This window comes from Bufo bufo, chromosome 11 (assembly GCF_905171765.1).
Source record: "Bufo bufo chromosome 11, aBufBuf1.1, whole genome shotgun sequence".
In the NCBI taxonomy this organism is placed as follows: Eukaryota; Metazoa; Chordata; class Amphibia; order Anura; family Bufonidae; genus Bufo; species Bufo bufo.
This window is the reverse complement of record NC_053399.1, coordinates 21,630,361-21,646,256: the sequence shown is the minus strand read 5'-3', so window position 1 is coordinate 21,646,256 and position 15,896 is coordinate 21,630,361. Positions and strand designations below refer to the sequence as shown.

At 45.7% G+C, this 15,896-nt stretch overlaps 1 protein-coding gene across 2 annotated transcripts in view; it reads left to right on the top strand.

Annotated features, from left to right (window-relative positions):
• LOC120982153 (cholesterol 24-hydroxylase-like) overlaps nucleotides 1-15,896 on the top strand; it is a 66,447-nt gene that overhangs the window by 24,444 nt on the left and 26,107 nt on the right. For both annotated transcript variants that reach the window (XM_040412124.1, XM_040412126.1), the window contains exons 2-8: nucleotides 1,736-1,813; nucleotides 7,066-7,147; nucleotides 8,664-8,737; nucleotides 10,745-10,831; nucleotides 12,089-12,227; nucleotides 12,309-12,422; nucleotides 12,551-12,707. In XM_040412124.1, coding sequence (XP_040268058.1) covers nucleotides 1,736-1,813; nucleotides 7,066-7,147; nucleotides 8,664-8,737; nucleotides 10,745-10,831; nucleotides 12,089-12,227; nucleotides 12,309-12,422; nucleotides 12,551-12,707 — 731 coding nt within the window. The remainder of the gene's footprint in view (nucleotides 1-1,735; nucleotides 1,814-7,065; nucleotides 7,148-8,663; nucleotides 8,738-10,744; nucleotides 10,832-12,088; nucleotides 12,228-12,308; nucleotides 12,423-12,550; nucleotides 12,708-15,896) is intronic.

Here is a 15,896-nt window from a genome sequence, read left to right as displayed (position 1 = left end):
GTAGTTTACAGATAAGGTTTATTAGATGACCGGCACAAAGTGAAAGTCACACCGCTAGAAATACAGTTAACACAGAACAGTTCAATATTTTTAATAAAGGCCAATTGAAAATATTTTAGCCAAAAAGAGGTTAAATGCAATAATAATAAAATTGCATCTAAAGGTGTATAGCCTTTAATAATCTTTCACAAAGAAATTCACCTTGTGATTAATTACTTTGTCACAAAGCGCATTTCTTTGTGAGTAACGGGCGTGATGACTGGGAACAGCGATGGTGCCGCCCCCCACCTTCATTGAACCCCTCAGATGCCGCGTTCATCGCTGATCGCTGCATCTGAGATGACCATTGAGGGCTGTCAGGGGTAAAGAAAATTAAAAATACTCACCTTATCCACAGCCATCTTGATTGAAGATCCAGTGGGAAATCTCTGCCGGCGCATGGTGACGTCATCGTGCTGGCTGGCGTGGTGATGTCATACGTCACCGCGCACGGGATCTTCAATCAAGATAGCTGCAGTGGACTCTTTGCGTGCAAATGGATGAGGTGAGTATTCCTTTTTTTTTCTTTTACCGTCATTTTAGGGAAAATTGATTTGTTACCATGAAGCAGAAGGAAATCCGGCTTTGCGGCGAATTTGAATTTTCCCTGTATTTCAGATCGAAGTCCACCTCGTGAACTTCAATTCGCTCAACGCTAACTATAACACCCCATAAAGCTGCAACATTCTTGCACAAATGATGCTAGCGCAAAAATGTGCAACTTTTTGATGCTAGAAAGCTGCTGCAAAGACCAGGATAAATTCTCCCGCAAGAGAATTTTTTTTTTTAAACCTATCTATGTAAAGTTTTAAAGGGGTTATCCCGTGATTAATGTCAAAAATGAAAATCCGACATCATATAGGACATGACAATCTCTTTCTAATAAAGCTAGAACCAGCCCTGTACCTCACATGGATCCAGAGATCTCCCCATTCATTGCTCTGCTAGATTTATATCAAGCTGAACGCTCAGGGGGAGTGTCCTTTCTGCTGCAGATAAGGGGGCGTGTCCATGCTCCGCCTATCACAACTCAGGAGGCATTTGAAGGATGAAACTGAGCATGTGCGGCCGTCTCAGTGAGCCGGACACAGAAAAAAAAAAAAAACAGTAGGTGGCGCTATACAGATAAGTTTTATTGACCAACTCTTAATTCATTTCATGCAATTACAAAAGTATTCAGATCCAGGTGCTGGATTGAAAACTGTAGAATATTTTTTGTGGGACAACCCCTTTAAGTGGCATTCTTGGTCTAAATCCTGCCCTGTTTCAGTTTAAACATAAAGACAATCTATTCTCTGGGTAGAGGTTTTGTTACAATGTATCCTTGTAGAAGTGCAGGCTGTTTATTTCACAGAAGTAGGTCAAGATGAGTTTTCACTGACCAGAAGCAAGATCATTAAAATGGAGAGGAATTGAGACAGAAGTGCCTGAGCTGCCACACTTTTGTGGACGTGGACTGCTAAATTTACATAAATATTAGACTGCATTAGTAAATCTACCTAGATATGCAAAATCACAGCAAAAGATGGAATTTGACTGCACTGTGTGAATGAGCCCCTACAGAATGAGGTGACGCAGGGGAGACCACCATTATCCGCCTCCAATTCCCAGCCCTTATGACCTTTACGTACTGGGATCTGCTTGGGGTTGGTCTTTGTAATATAAATCAATTACAGGTTCTCTCTTCTCATTGCAGCTTCCTGCTGGGTCACACCACAACTCTGAAGAAAGCTTCGGAAAACTACAGGGTGGTGCACGACCTCTTCCTGAGGTGGTACGTATCGAATACTGATGATGACTTCTGGAGAAGTTTTTACAACGATAACCAATATAGTTAGAGCTCCCCCCCCATCCCCCCCCCCCCCCCGATCGCAGCGGATGATGGTACCAAACAAAGTGAATGAGATGTCTATGAATCTGTAAACTGTTTGTGCGGGAAAAAAATGACCTTCCAAGGATTTTTTGCGCATTTGGATTTATTTTTTTTCTTTTGAGTTCAACAGGGAAGTCCTAAATATAAAAAAAAAGTTTAAAAAAAACAAACAAACCATACTCTTCTCCCGTGGTGCGTCTGTGGCCACCTTGTCTGCTTACCTGCTCTCCTTCTATATACCTGGTCTCCTTTGATGAGGTCTCCTCACTCGTGGGCGGACTGGCCATAGACCCTATAGGGAAATTTCACAATGAGGCGATGCCCATAGGGCCGCCGCATAAGTCTTCCTCCTGGCCGCCAGACAGGTACATGAAGATCTGATGCTCTCAGCATTAGATCTTATTCAGACGACCGGATGTCGGCCATGTGCGTCACGCAGTTTATGGAACGGAAGCACCAGGCCTGTGATAGAAATGCCTGGAAATCTTTTTTGTGGGGCCGGGAAACGGAAGTGCAGATGCTGTTCAGATCTTTTGAGGTCCCATCAAAATAAATGGGTCCGCACCCGTTCCGCAATTTTGCGGAACGGATGCAGAGACAAACATGCACTCGTCTGAATGAGCCCTTAATTAATGTAGAAGCATCAGGCACTTATACCCCTGGCCAGCGGCCACAGGCGCCCTCCTGAATTCAACTGTATTACCGTCCTCAGGACGATGATACAGTTTCATACTGTGGCACAGGTGGCAGTATTTTGTGCTGCACTGTGCAATTTGGTTCTGCTGGGATGGTATTTTGTGCTGCACTGTGGTATTTGGTTCTGCTGGGGCAGTATTTTCTGCTGCACTGTGGTATTTGGTTCTGCTGTGGCAATATATTGTGCTGCACTGTGGTATTTGGTTCTGCTGGGGCGGCATTTTGTGCTGCACTGTGGTATTTGGTTCTGATGGGGCAGTATATTGTGCTGTACTGTGGTATTTGGTTCTGCTGGGGTGGCATTTTGTGCTGCACTGTGGTATTTGGTTCTGCTGGGGCGGTATTTTGGGCTGTACTGTGGTATTTGGTTCTGCTGGGGCGGCATTTTGTGCTGCACTGTGGTATTTTTTTCTGCTGGGGCGGTATTTTGTGTTGCACTGTGGTGTTTGGTTCTGCTGGGGCGGTATTTTGTGCTGCACTGTGGTATTTGGTTCTGCTGGGGCGGTATTTTGTGCTGCACTGTGGTATTTGGTTCTGCTGGGGCGGTATTTTGTGCTGCACTGTGGTATTTGGTTCTGCTGGGGCGGTATTTTGTGCTGCACTGTGGTATTTGGTTCTGCTGGGGCGGTATTTTGTACTGCACTGTGGTATTTGGTTCTGCTGGGGCGGTATTTTGTGCTGCACTGTGGTATCTGGTTCTGCTGGGGCGGTATTTTGTGCTGCACTGTGGTATTTGGTTCTGCTGGGGCGGTATTTTGTGCTGCACTGTGGTATTTGGTTCTGCTGGGGCGGTATTTTGTGCTGCACTGTGGTATTTGGTTCTGCTGGGGCGGTATTTTGTGCTGCACTGTGGTATTTGGTTCTGCTGGGGTGGTATTTTGTGCTGCACTGTGGTATTTGGTTCTGCTGGGGCGGTATTCTGTGCTGCACTGTGGTATTTGGTTCTGCTGGGGCGGTATTTTGTGCTGCACTGTGGTATTTGGTTCTGCTGGGGCGGTATTTTGTGCTGCACTGTGGTATTTGGTTCTGCTGGGGCGGTATTTTGTGCTGCACTGTGGTATTTGGTTCTGCTGGGGCGGTATTTTGTGCTGCACTGTGGTATTTGGTTCTGCTGGGGCGGTATTTTGTGCTGCACTGTGGTATTTGGTTCTGCTGGGGCGGTATTTTGTGCTGCACTGTGATATTTGGTTCTGCTGGGGCGGTATTTTGTGCTGCACTGTGATATTTGGTTCTGCTGGGGCGGTATTTTGTGCTGCACTGTGGTATTTGGTTCTGCTGGGGCGGTATTTTGTGCTGCACTGTGGTATTTGGTTCTGCTGGGGCGGTATTTTGTGCTGCACTGTGGTATCTGGTTCTGCTGGGGCGGTATTTTGTACTGCACTGTGGTATCTGGTTCTGCTGGGGCGGTATTTTGTACTGCACTGTGGTATTTGGTTCTGCTGGGGCGGTATTTTGTGCTGCACTGTGGTATCTGGTTCTGCTGGGGCGGTATTTTGTACTGCACTGTGGTATTTGGTTCTGCTGGGGCGGTATTTTGTGCTGCACTGTGGTATCTGGTTCTGCACTTCGGTATTGATGGCCCCGCCTACTTCTGTTGTCCTGTTGTCCTTTCTTCTGTCAATTTGGACCCGCCTACAAAATGGGGCCACTTTTAGATTTTCTTTCCAGGGCCACTTTGAGTTCCCAGTCTGCCCCATTCCTCACTTGCAGCCCAACCACAGACTGCAGTGTCCGCATGGATAAGACATGATCACAGAGGCTGGGTCTACAGGGAAGGACCAGAGATGCTTTGGTTGTGGAGTGATGGGAAGTGATGAGTTGTTGTTTTTTTTTTTTTTTTTTTTTTTTTTTTTTTTGCTTCTGAACTGTTTTCTACAGAGAAATCTATACCCAAATCAGCAAGATTTGGTATGGAATTGCTGCTGCTGATTTCCCCCGCAGACTCTTGCACAGAGGGGATGATTGCTGCCTATGTAAATACAGCTAATGAGTGGCAATCATTGCCCTGTGTATTGGCCCATGTAAATTGCTCACTATGCACAGCACCGCCCATTTGCTGGCACCTGAATGGGACTGAGCTGAGCCTAGCCCATGTGACCGATGAATGTGACATCACTGGCCTAATAATGTTTTTATCAGTGCTGTATATTCTATTTTACATATAGATTTTATATACATATATATAGATTTTATATTACTGTTACTGTGAACAGTTAAAGAAAACCTGTCATCAACGTTATGCTACCCACACTAACGTCAGTATAAAGTAGATACAGGTGAGTTGATTTCAGCGATCTGTCATTTAAAAGTTAAAAGTAAGTGGTTGCCAGGAACCAACATCACAATCATTGCAGACTGGGCCTGGAAAAGAGTCACGGCCACCTGAGAAGAGTCCTGGTTATTCATATGCTGATGACTGACAGTCTCCTACCTAGTTTTCTCCCTTTCTCTCTAGGAGAGAGCTGCCAATCATCAGCAGATGGGTGAGAGAGCAGGAATTCATGAATAACCAGGACTCTTCTCAGGTAGATTTGACTCTTTTCCAGGCCTGGGCTGCAATGATTACGATGCTGGTTCTCGGCAACCACTTACTTTTAGCTCATGAGTGGAACATCGCAGAGATCAGTATTTCTGTCACTACTTTATGCTGCCCTCAGTGAGATGAGCATAACGTTGATGACCGGCTCCCTTTAAGCAAGTTGAAGATGAAATGATCTCTAAAAGGCATGCAATTAAAGATGACACACTCCCTGTATTTTAAGCAAAAACAATTTTAGATTTTCATCTTTTACATAAAAAAAGGAAAAGGGCCCGAAGCGAAAATTTGGGCACCGTGCGTGGTTGGCAATTATCACAACTTGTAAACATTTTTTGTATCAGCCAAGAGTCTTTCAATTTTGTTTGAGGGATTTTCATCCATTCTTCCTTGCAGACGTCTTCCAGTTCTGTGAGATTTCTGGGCCGTCTTGCATGCACTGCTCTTTTGAGGTCTATCTACATATTTTCAGTGATGTTGAGATCAGGGGACTGTGAAGGCCATGGTAAAACCTTCAGCTTGTGCCTTTTGAGGTCGTCTATTGTGGATTTTGAGGTATGTTTAGGATCATTATCCATTAAATATAACAGCTTTTTTACAGTTGTTATATTTGCTTCCAGAATCTGCTGGAATTTCACTGAATCCATTCTTCCCTCTACCCATAAAATGTTTTCTGTGCCATTGGCTGCAACACAACCCCAAAGTATGATTGATCCACCCGCATGCTTAAGAGAGGCGTTCTTTTCATGAAATTCTGGGCCCTTTTTTCTCCAAACATACCGTTGCTCATTGTGGCCAAAAAGTTCTATTTTAACCTCATCGATCCACAGGTCTCGTTTCCTGTTTAGATGTTCTTTTGCAAACTTCTGGCACTGAATTTTGTGGTGAGGACGCAGGAGAGGTTTTCTTCTAATGACTCTTCCATGAAGGCCATATTTGTGCAGGTGTCGCTGAACAGTAGAACAATATACCACAACTCCAGAGTCTGCTAAATCTTCCTGAAGGTCTTTTGCAGTCAAGCAGGGGTTCTGATTTGCCTTTAGCAATCCTACGAGCAGCTGTCTGAAATTTTTCTTGGTCTTTTAGACCTTCTCTTGACCTCCACTGTTCCTGTTAACTGCCATTTCTTGATTACATTTCGAACTGAGGAAACAGCAACCTGAAAATACTTTGATATCTTCTTATAGCCATCTCCTGCTTGGTAGGCCTCAACCATTTTCATTTTCAGAGTATTAGGTAGCTGCTTAGAAGAACCTATGGCTTCTGTATTTTTGGGACAAGCTTAGAGGAGTCTAGTTATTTATAAAGCTTTGAAATTTGCATCACCTGGCCTTTCCTAACGATGACTGTGAAGAAGCCTGAGACCTCGGTCAAAGAGTGCACAAATCTCCTTGGGTTCCCATACTTTTGCATGTTCCTTTTCTCACTTTAAAATTGTACAAAACCAAAGTAATACACTAATATTGCTTAAAATGTTGAAAAGTGCCTTCTGGAGATCATCTCATCTTATGCTTGCTTAACTGTTCACAGTAACAGTAATGTTGGATAGGGGTGCCTAAACTTTTGCATTCCACTGTGTTTTGCCTATATCAGTTTTGTACTTTATCGTGATCGCTGAGATATTTTTTTTGTCTACCTATATATTGTTCTGTTTGCAGTGGTTGGAGAGCCGATCTGTTTGTATTGTTTAATCGTATTAGTTCTCATGGGTAATGTTTCCATTCACTGACAGGGATTAGGTCACAAAGTCTATTAGAAAGTCGCAGAGTGATCATTATCCTTTCTTCTTGCACGAAACTGAAAGAGCCCTTATGAAATACCTTTCACAAGCATTTATTGTCTATCTACTGGAATGGCCCAGTCACAGCGGGGGGGATGTGAATGGACTCGCCTCTTAATGCGGCTTTGGGTTTTTATCTAGGGCGGAAGAATATGGCCCAGTTTACAAAATAAACATGCTGCATCATGTAGTCCTGGTCCCGACGAGTCCGGAGGCTGTCAAGGTAAGGAGAAGGGGGTTGTCAGCAGGATAACAAAGATATAGAAAAATATACTGTATAAATGTACATACATATATCATTTGCTACCTGGAAACAGTCATCAAGCAGGTCAGCTGCCATTTACGGATCTTGCGTTCTTGTGATATACTATTGTATGAATTGCAAATATGAGAAATTGATATGGTGATGAGACTATTTGGGTAAATGTTAATGTCACGTCTTTATGACATTCATGGGTTCAGAGATGACAAAAAAAAAAAAAATCCTAATTAGAGATGAGCAAATTTCATATTTTGAAATTCGTTCACACTTCGTTTATTAGTTAAAGGTGAATTGCGTTATGGATTCTGTTACCACAGACCATAACGCAATTCTATGACAAAATGCTTCCTGAGTGAATGAGGACTCCCCTGCATAACGGAAACGGGACGGATCCGTTTTGCAGTCCATAGACTCCTATTATGACGGAATGAATAACGGAATGCCTCTGAAAGCATTCCATTATGCATTCTGCCATAGAATTGCGTTACGGTCCGTGGTAACGGAATCCATAACGCAATTCACCTTTAACCAACAAACGAAGTGTGAACGAATTTAATAATGAGGACATTCGCTCATCTCTAATCCTAATAATAATGATCTGCCAGCAGCAGCTTGCCAACAGTTTCTGGGTAGCAACAGATTGTTGGCACTGCCCGGAGTAAGAATGAAGAAAGACAAGTCAGTGTTTATAAAACGGATTACTGAGCAAGGAGGAGACTGACTGGAGAATTTACCGTGGACTATATTTTCAGTGGCCAGAGGGGGGAGGAGACTAACTAGAAATCTTACTGTGAGCTGTAAATACAGCTGCCAGGGTAGGAAGGAGCCTTACTGGGAAATTGCTGGGGATTATGGGGGTCATTTACTATCAGATGTACTGCAATTTCCTGGCGTATATCTGTCGCAGATTGTGGCTCAAAGGTTATTTGCGCCTCAATCTGTGAATTTTCCCCGCTCGCACCAGGTCTAAAAAAGGGGGCAGAGAAGGGGACAAACCAGACGGCCTGTCTCACTTATCATTTTCTATGCCTTTTTTTACGCTGTCTTACATTTAGACTGGCGCTGGATGCGCTGAAGTTCTGTAGAGGCCGGCGCCTCTTGATCCTTCACCAGCACAGGGGTTATTAAGACCGGTGTCTAAAATGACCCCCTATATGTTCAGTTGCCAAAAGGGGGAGTAGATTGACTAGAGAACTTTCTGGGGACTATATTTACAATAGAGGAAGGAGTCTTACCGGTTAATTCCTGGGGACTATATTTCCAGTGGCCAGAGGGTGGAAGAGGCTGACTAATGGAAATGCGAAGCAGGGGGAAGTGAAAGACCTATAGAGCACACGCAAGAGGTCTTGGGAGTTGTCGGCAGAAAACGGAGCAACTGCCCACCATAGTACAGATTAGTCGTGGTGGGCCACAGAGGAGGAAAAAAAGAATCAAATTAATATATTGATTAAAATTGTTGGCATTGTACTTCTCACAGGAATTCATGATGTCGCCCAAGTACCCGAAGGATCCATATGCCTACAACCGCCTGTTTTATCTGTTTGGCAGGAGGTGTGTACATACAAGAGCGCACACTACATGACCGGCTACAGGGGAGAAATGCAGCCATATACTGGACCACCAGGGGCGGAGATAAAGGCTCATGGGCCCTGGTGCAGGAGTTCAGCTTGGGGCCCCCCACCACCAACTTCCCTCAGTGCTTTATGGAAAGGGGCAGGGGTGCACCTAGCCTTTCTGGGGCCTGAGGCAAAAATTTAAACATCCCCCTCCCCCCCACGCCAAATTCTCAACCTAACCCATTCCCTTCAGTCCTACTGTTAAAGGGGTTGTCCTCTTTTTACTACTGACGACCTATCCTAAAGATAGGTCATTAATATCAGACCGGCAGGGGTGATGGGAGATCAGCTGTTTGAAGAGAGGGCAGTGCTGATATAAGAGCTGCTTTCTCTGCTCTGTTCACCCGCTCGCCGCAGCAATTACAGTGATGAGCAGGTAAACAGAGCAGATAAGGCAGCGCTCGTACAAAAAATAAAGTGGACAACCCCTTTAAAGACATACTTGGAAAGCATTACATACAGAACATACAGGGTAATACAGCCCCACATAAGTACCCCCCCCCATACTATACTGTAGAAATAGTCCCCCTGAAAATACTGGTACCAGACAGATAGTGTGCCAGTACAAAAAAATACCCCCTTACCTTTCAGATCAGACCCCCATATGAAACCCCCAGATGAGACCCCCCTATCTCAGACCAGACACCTCTTAGACCTCTATCAGACCCCCATGACCTCAATGTCAGACCCTGTCCCAATATCAGACCTCAGATAAGACCCCCATTAGACCTCAGACCAGACCTCCAGACCCCCATTTGACCTCCAAACTTCCATATCTGACCTGACCCCCATTAGACCTCCAGACCCCCAATCAGACCCCCATTAGACCTCCAGACCCACAATCAGACCCCCGTTAGACCTCCAGACCCCATTAGACTTCTCTAGACCCCCAGTCAGACCCTTTATTAGACCCCCAGTCAGACCCTTTAGAGCCCCAATCACACCCTTTAGACCCCCAATCACACCCTTCAGGCTCCTAATCAGACCCCAATCACACCCTTTAGACCCACAATCCAATCAGACCCTTCAGACCCACATATCAGACTTTTCAGACTTCCAATCAGACCCTTAAGACCCCCATATCAAACCTCAGATCAGACTATAAAATAAAATAAATAAACAAACTCCCCTCTCCTGCTGTTCCGCTCCTCTTCCGGTCAGGCTGTCTCCTGGGCTCTCATCTTTTCTCAGGTCCCGCGCTGCAGTCACCTGACCTCCTGCAGCGTCAGGTCAGAGAGCGCTATGTACGTCCTGACGCTGCAGGCAACCAGGACACAGCAGCGCCGGCCCCGGGAAGAGCGAGCAGGAGGAGGGGTAAGTACTGTACAGCGCTCATCGCTTCTCCCCCCCCCCCCCCCCCCCCCCCCTCCTGCAGACTAGTGAAGCGCTCGCTAGTATTCCCTTTATAAGATGCAGTGCATCTTATAAAGGGATATATACAGCACCACTGGCAAGGGTTTGAATTTAAAGGTCAGCAGTTTTGAACCTATGACACTGGCTGACCTGTTACATGTGCGCTTGGCAGCTGAAGGCATCTGTGTTGGTCCCATGTTCATATGTGCCCGCATTGCTGAGAAAAATTGTTTTAATATATGCAAATGAGCCTCTAGGAGCAACGGGGGCGTTACCATTACACCTAGAGGCTCTGCTCTCTCTGCAACTGCTTTGTTCCCTGTACTTTGAGTGACCGGCCAGGGCAGTGTAAATATGATCACACCTGGCCCTGTCAATCAAAGTGCAGAAGGTGGTGCATCAGAGAGAGCAGAGCCTCTAGGTGTAACAGTAACGCCCCTGTTGCTCCTAGAGGCTCATTTGCATATATTAAAACATTTTTCTCAGCAATGTGAACACGTCTGAACAAGGGCAGCCAGTGTCATAGGTACAAATCTGCTGACAGATGCACTTCCCAGATAAAAATATATGCATTCTTTCTTCTCTGCAGATTCCTGGGGAAAGGATTACTGACTGATCCAGACCACAACCACTGGTATAAACAGCGGCGCATCATGGATCCAGCATTTAGCCACATGTAAGGAACATTTTGTTATAAGAGAACAGCTAGATGAGATGTATGGCATTCTCAGTGATGTCACCGCTGATCTCTAGTGAATGGATAGGCTGCATTCTCAGTGATGTCACCGCTGATCTCTAGTGAATGGATAGGCTGCATTCTCAGTGATGTCACCGCTGATCTCTAGTGAATGGATAGGCTGCATTCTCAGTGATGTCACCGCTGCTCTCTAGTGAATGGATAGGCTGCATTCTCAGTGATGTCACCGCTGATCTCTAGTGAATGGATAGGCTGCATTCTCAGTGATGTCACCGCTGATCTCTAGTGAATGGATAGGCTGCATTCTCAGTGATGTCACCGCTGATCTCTAGTGAATGGATAGGCTGCATTCTCAGTGATGTCACCGCTGATCTCTAGTGAATGAATGGATAGGCTGCATTCTCAGTGATGTCACCGCTGCTCTCTAGTGACTGGATAGGCTGCATTCTCAGTGATGTCACCGCTGTTCTCTAGTGAATGGATAGGCTGCATTCTCAGTGATGTCACCGCTGCTCTCTAGTGACTGGATAGGCTGCATTCTCAGTGATGTCACCGCTGCTCTCTAGTGAATGGATAGGCGGCATTCTCAGTGATGTCACCGCTGCTCTCTAGTGAATGGATAGGCTGCATTCTCACTGATGTCACCGCTGATCTCTAGTGAATGGATAGGCTGCATTCTCAGTGATGTCACCGCTGCTCTCTAGTGACTGGATAGGCTGCATTCTCAGTGATGTCACCGCTGCTCTCTAGTGAATGGATAGGCTGCATTCTCAGTGATGTCACCGCTGCTCTCTAGTGAATGGATAGTCTGCATTCTCAGTGATGTCACCGCTGCTCTGTGCTGATAAGCGAGTATATCATACACCTATTCATCATCCCACACTTTGCCCTGATTGACAGCCGCTATGTTTGTGCACACTGCCCACCTTTAATCATTAGCGGGGGATGCAGTGGACTATACTGGGAGATTCACTGTTGATTTTTAGATCCCTATGATGCTGAGAGTTTGGGTTAGTTAAACCTGCGGTTAGGCCATGACACTGAATAATATGGCCGGATAGAATTGCTTCCTGAGAAACTAATGCTCCATTTATTTCCGGCATATACGGGGTCTTCTTTTCTATGGTGGGCTCAGTCTATGTTGTGAGATAGATGTGGAGCATTTGATATATACCCCCCCCCCCCCCCCCCCCCCCCCACATCAGCAAGCTCCAGTCTGATACCAGTTCCTCCCAGGTACCTCATGCAGATGGTCGGGGTGTTCAATGAAAAGGCCGAGCAGTTAATGGAGCAGTTGGCAGAGAAAGCAGATGGCAAACAGCAAGTGAGTCTCCATGCCGTCATCAACTGTGTCACACTGGACGTCATCACAAAGGTGAGCACAAAATGTGGAGCATGCAGTGTGGACAGAGCAGACCGCCACGGTGTCACCAGATCCCCATCTTGTCTCCTGTAGGTCGCGTTTGGAATGGATTTGGGCTTGGTGGAAGGAAACAAAACCGCTTTTCCGAATGCAATCTCCATGGTTCTTAAAGGGATGGCACAATATATGACTGACCCATTTATGGAGGTGAGTGCGCCACCTACAGACAGACTCTTTAAGACCGGTCTCTCATCATGTGATACCTGACCACTGTCCTGCCGCTGGATCTCTTAGTCGGTAACTGCTGTGATGTATCTCATGTCCATTGTGTGTAGTACATGCCCCGGCACTGGTCTTTCATCCGTCAAGTCCAAGAAAGTGCAGACCTCCTGCGGAAAACTGGCCGAGAATGCATCATGCGGAGGAAGAAAGCAATGTTGGATGGAGAGGAACTTCCCAAAGACATACTGACCAAGATCCTGAAGTGTGCAGGTGTGACCATGCTGAGATGATGGCTCAAGTCAGTTTTTAGCTTTGCAGCAGAGTTGGGCATTTAAGCCTAATCTACCGTCAAAGGGGTTATCCGGTAATTTATATTGGTGACCTATCCTCTGGGTAGGTAATCAATATGAGATTGGCAGTGGTCCAACTCCCAGGACCCTTGCAGACCAGCTGTTAAAAGAGGCCATGTGACGTCACCATACAGTCAGGTCCATAAATATTGGGACATCGACACAATTGTAACATTTTTGGCTCTATACACCACCACAATGGATTTGAAATGAAACAAACAAGATGTGCTTTAACTGCAGACTGTCAGCTTTAAGTTGAGGGTATTTACATCCAAATCAAGGGGAACGGTGTAGGGATTACAACAGTTTGCATATGTACCTCCCACTTGTTAAGGAACCAAAAGTAATGGGACAGAATAATAATAATCATAAATCAAACTTTCACTTTTTAATACTTGGTTGCAAATCCTTTGCAGTCAATTACAGCCTGAAGTCTGGAACGTATAGACATCACCAGACGCTGGGTTTCATCCCTGGTGATGCTCTGCCAGGCCTCTACTGCAACTGTCTGCAGTTCCTGCTTGTTCTTGGGGCATTTTCCCTTCAGTTTTGTCTTCAGCAAGTGAAATGCATGCTCAATCGGATTCAGGTCCGGTGATTGACTCGGCCATTGCATAACATTCCACTTCTTTCCCTTAAAAAACTCTTTGGTTGCTTTTGCAGTATGCTTTGGGTCATTGTCCATCAGCACTGTGAAGCGCCGTCCAATGAGTTCTGAAGCATTTGGCTGAATATGAGCAGATAATATTGCCCGAAACACTTCAGAATTCATCCTGCTGCTTTTGTCAGCAGTCACATCATCAATAAATACAAGAGAAGCAGTTCCATTGGCAGCCATACATGTCCACGCCATGACACTACCACCACCATGCTTCACTGATGAGGTGGTATGCTTAGGATCATGAGCAGTTCCTTTCCTTCTCCATACTCTTCTCTTCCCATCACTCTGGTACAAGTTGATCTTGGTCTCATCCGTCCATAGGATGTTGTTCCAGAACTGTGAAGGCTTTTTTAGATGTCGTTTGGCAAACTCTAATCTGGCCTTCCTGTTTTTGAGGCTCACCAATGGTTTACATCTTGTGGTGAACCCTCTGTATTCACTCTGGTGAAGTCTTCTCTCGATTGTTGACTTTGACACACAGACACCTACCTCCTGGAGAGTGTTCTTGATCTGGCCAACTGTTGTGAAGGGCGTTTTCTTCACCAGGGAAAGAATTCTTCGGTCATCCACCACAGTTGTTTTCCGTGGTCTTCCGGGTCTTTTGGTGTTGCTGAGCTCACCGGTGCGTTCCTTCTTTTTAAGGATGTTCCAAACAGTTGTTTTGGCCAGGCCTAATGTTTTTGCTACCACCTGCCGGGTTTGTTGTGTTTTTTCAGCCTAATGATGGCTTGCTTCACTGATAGTGACAGCTCTTTGGATCTCATCTTGAGAGTTGACGGCAACAGATTCCAAATACAAATAGCAGACTGGAAATGACCTCTGGACCTTTTATCTGCTCATTGTAATTGGGATAATGAGGGAATAACACACACCTGGCCATGGAACAGCGGAGAAGCCAATTGTCCCATTACTTTTGGTCCCTTAACAAGTGGGAGGCACATATGTAAACTGTTGTAATTCTTACACCGTTCACCTGATTTGGATGCAAATACCCTCAAATTAAATCTGACAGTCTGCAGTTAAAGAGGACCTTTCACAGATTATTACACTATAAACTTACTATACAGACATGTGGAGCGGCGCCCGGGGATCTCACTGCACTTACTATTATCCCTGGGCGCCGCTCCGTTCTCCTGCTATGTCCTCCGGTATCTCCGTTCCCTAAGTTATGGTAGGCGGAGTCTGCCCTTGTTCTTCTGTAGCCCTGGCCAATCGCATTGCAGAGCTCACAGCCTGGGAGAAAATAACATCCCAGGCTGTGAGCTCTGCGCTGCGATTGGCCAGCGCTAGAGGAGAACAAGGGCAGACTCCGCCTACCATAACTTAGTGACTGGAATCTCAGCCTACTATACCTTAGTGAGCGGAGATACCGGAGGGCATAGCGGGAGAACGGAGCGGCGCCCGTGGGATAATAGTAAGTGCAGTGAGATCCCCGGGCGCCGCTCTCCATGTCTGTATAGTTAGTTCATAGGGTAAGAATCGGTGAAAGGTCCTCTTTAAAGCACGTCTTGTTCGTTTCATTTCAAATCCATTGTGGTGGTGTATAGAGCCAAAAATGTTAGAATTGTGTCGATGTCCCAATATTTATGGACCTGACTGTATATCGGTCACATGGTTCAGTTGCAGCTCGGCCCCTTTGAAGTGAATGGGGCTGAACTGCAATACCAAGCACAGCCACTATACGATGTACGGCGCTGTGCCTGGAGCCGGCTGCACTCACCACAGCTCCAGTGAGCGCGACGGCTCAGTGAAATAGCTGATCGGCTGGGTTTCTAGGACCTTTGCAGATCTGATAATGACCTATTCTGAGGATAGGTCATCATTATCTTAACCTGGATAACCCCTTTAAATATAAAATGAATCTATACAAAAGTGTAGTAAGTTTGTAAACACATTATTTGCGTGTATAGTACTACAGAGCTGCAATCGCTATTCTGCTGGTTAGTATTGGAAACAGTCAGCAAGTTTATGGTCATACACTCTAAGTGCCAGCCATGGGTAGGTGTAGTTACGGGAATTGCCGCTGTTTCTGCACCCACCACAGCAGTGAATGGGAACAACGCAAACCGCTTAGCACAGCTAGCGCTATGCTGTTTCTGTGACACCAAAGTTACTGGAAACGAGTAGCTCCTATTCACTACAATGTGAGTTAAGGAAACAGTGCAGCGTATTCCGCTAGGAGGGTTCCATAACTCTGCCCTCCCTTGGCCGTCACTTATAAAGGCGGAGATAGAAATAACCTGTATATGGGTTTATCCTATGACTAATGTAAAAGCTGAAAATCAGACATCATATAGAACATGACAACCTCTTTCTTACAGTTATGGAACCAGCCATGCACCTCACATGGATCCAGAGATCTCCCCATTCATTGCTCTGCTAGATTTATATCCAGCTGACAGCTCAAGGGGAGTGTCCTTTCTGCTGCAGCTCAGGGGGCGTGCCCAT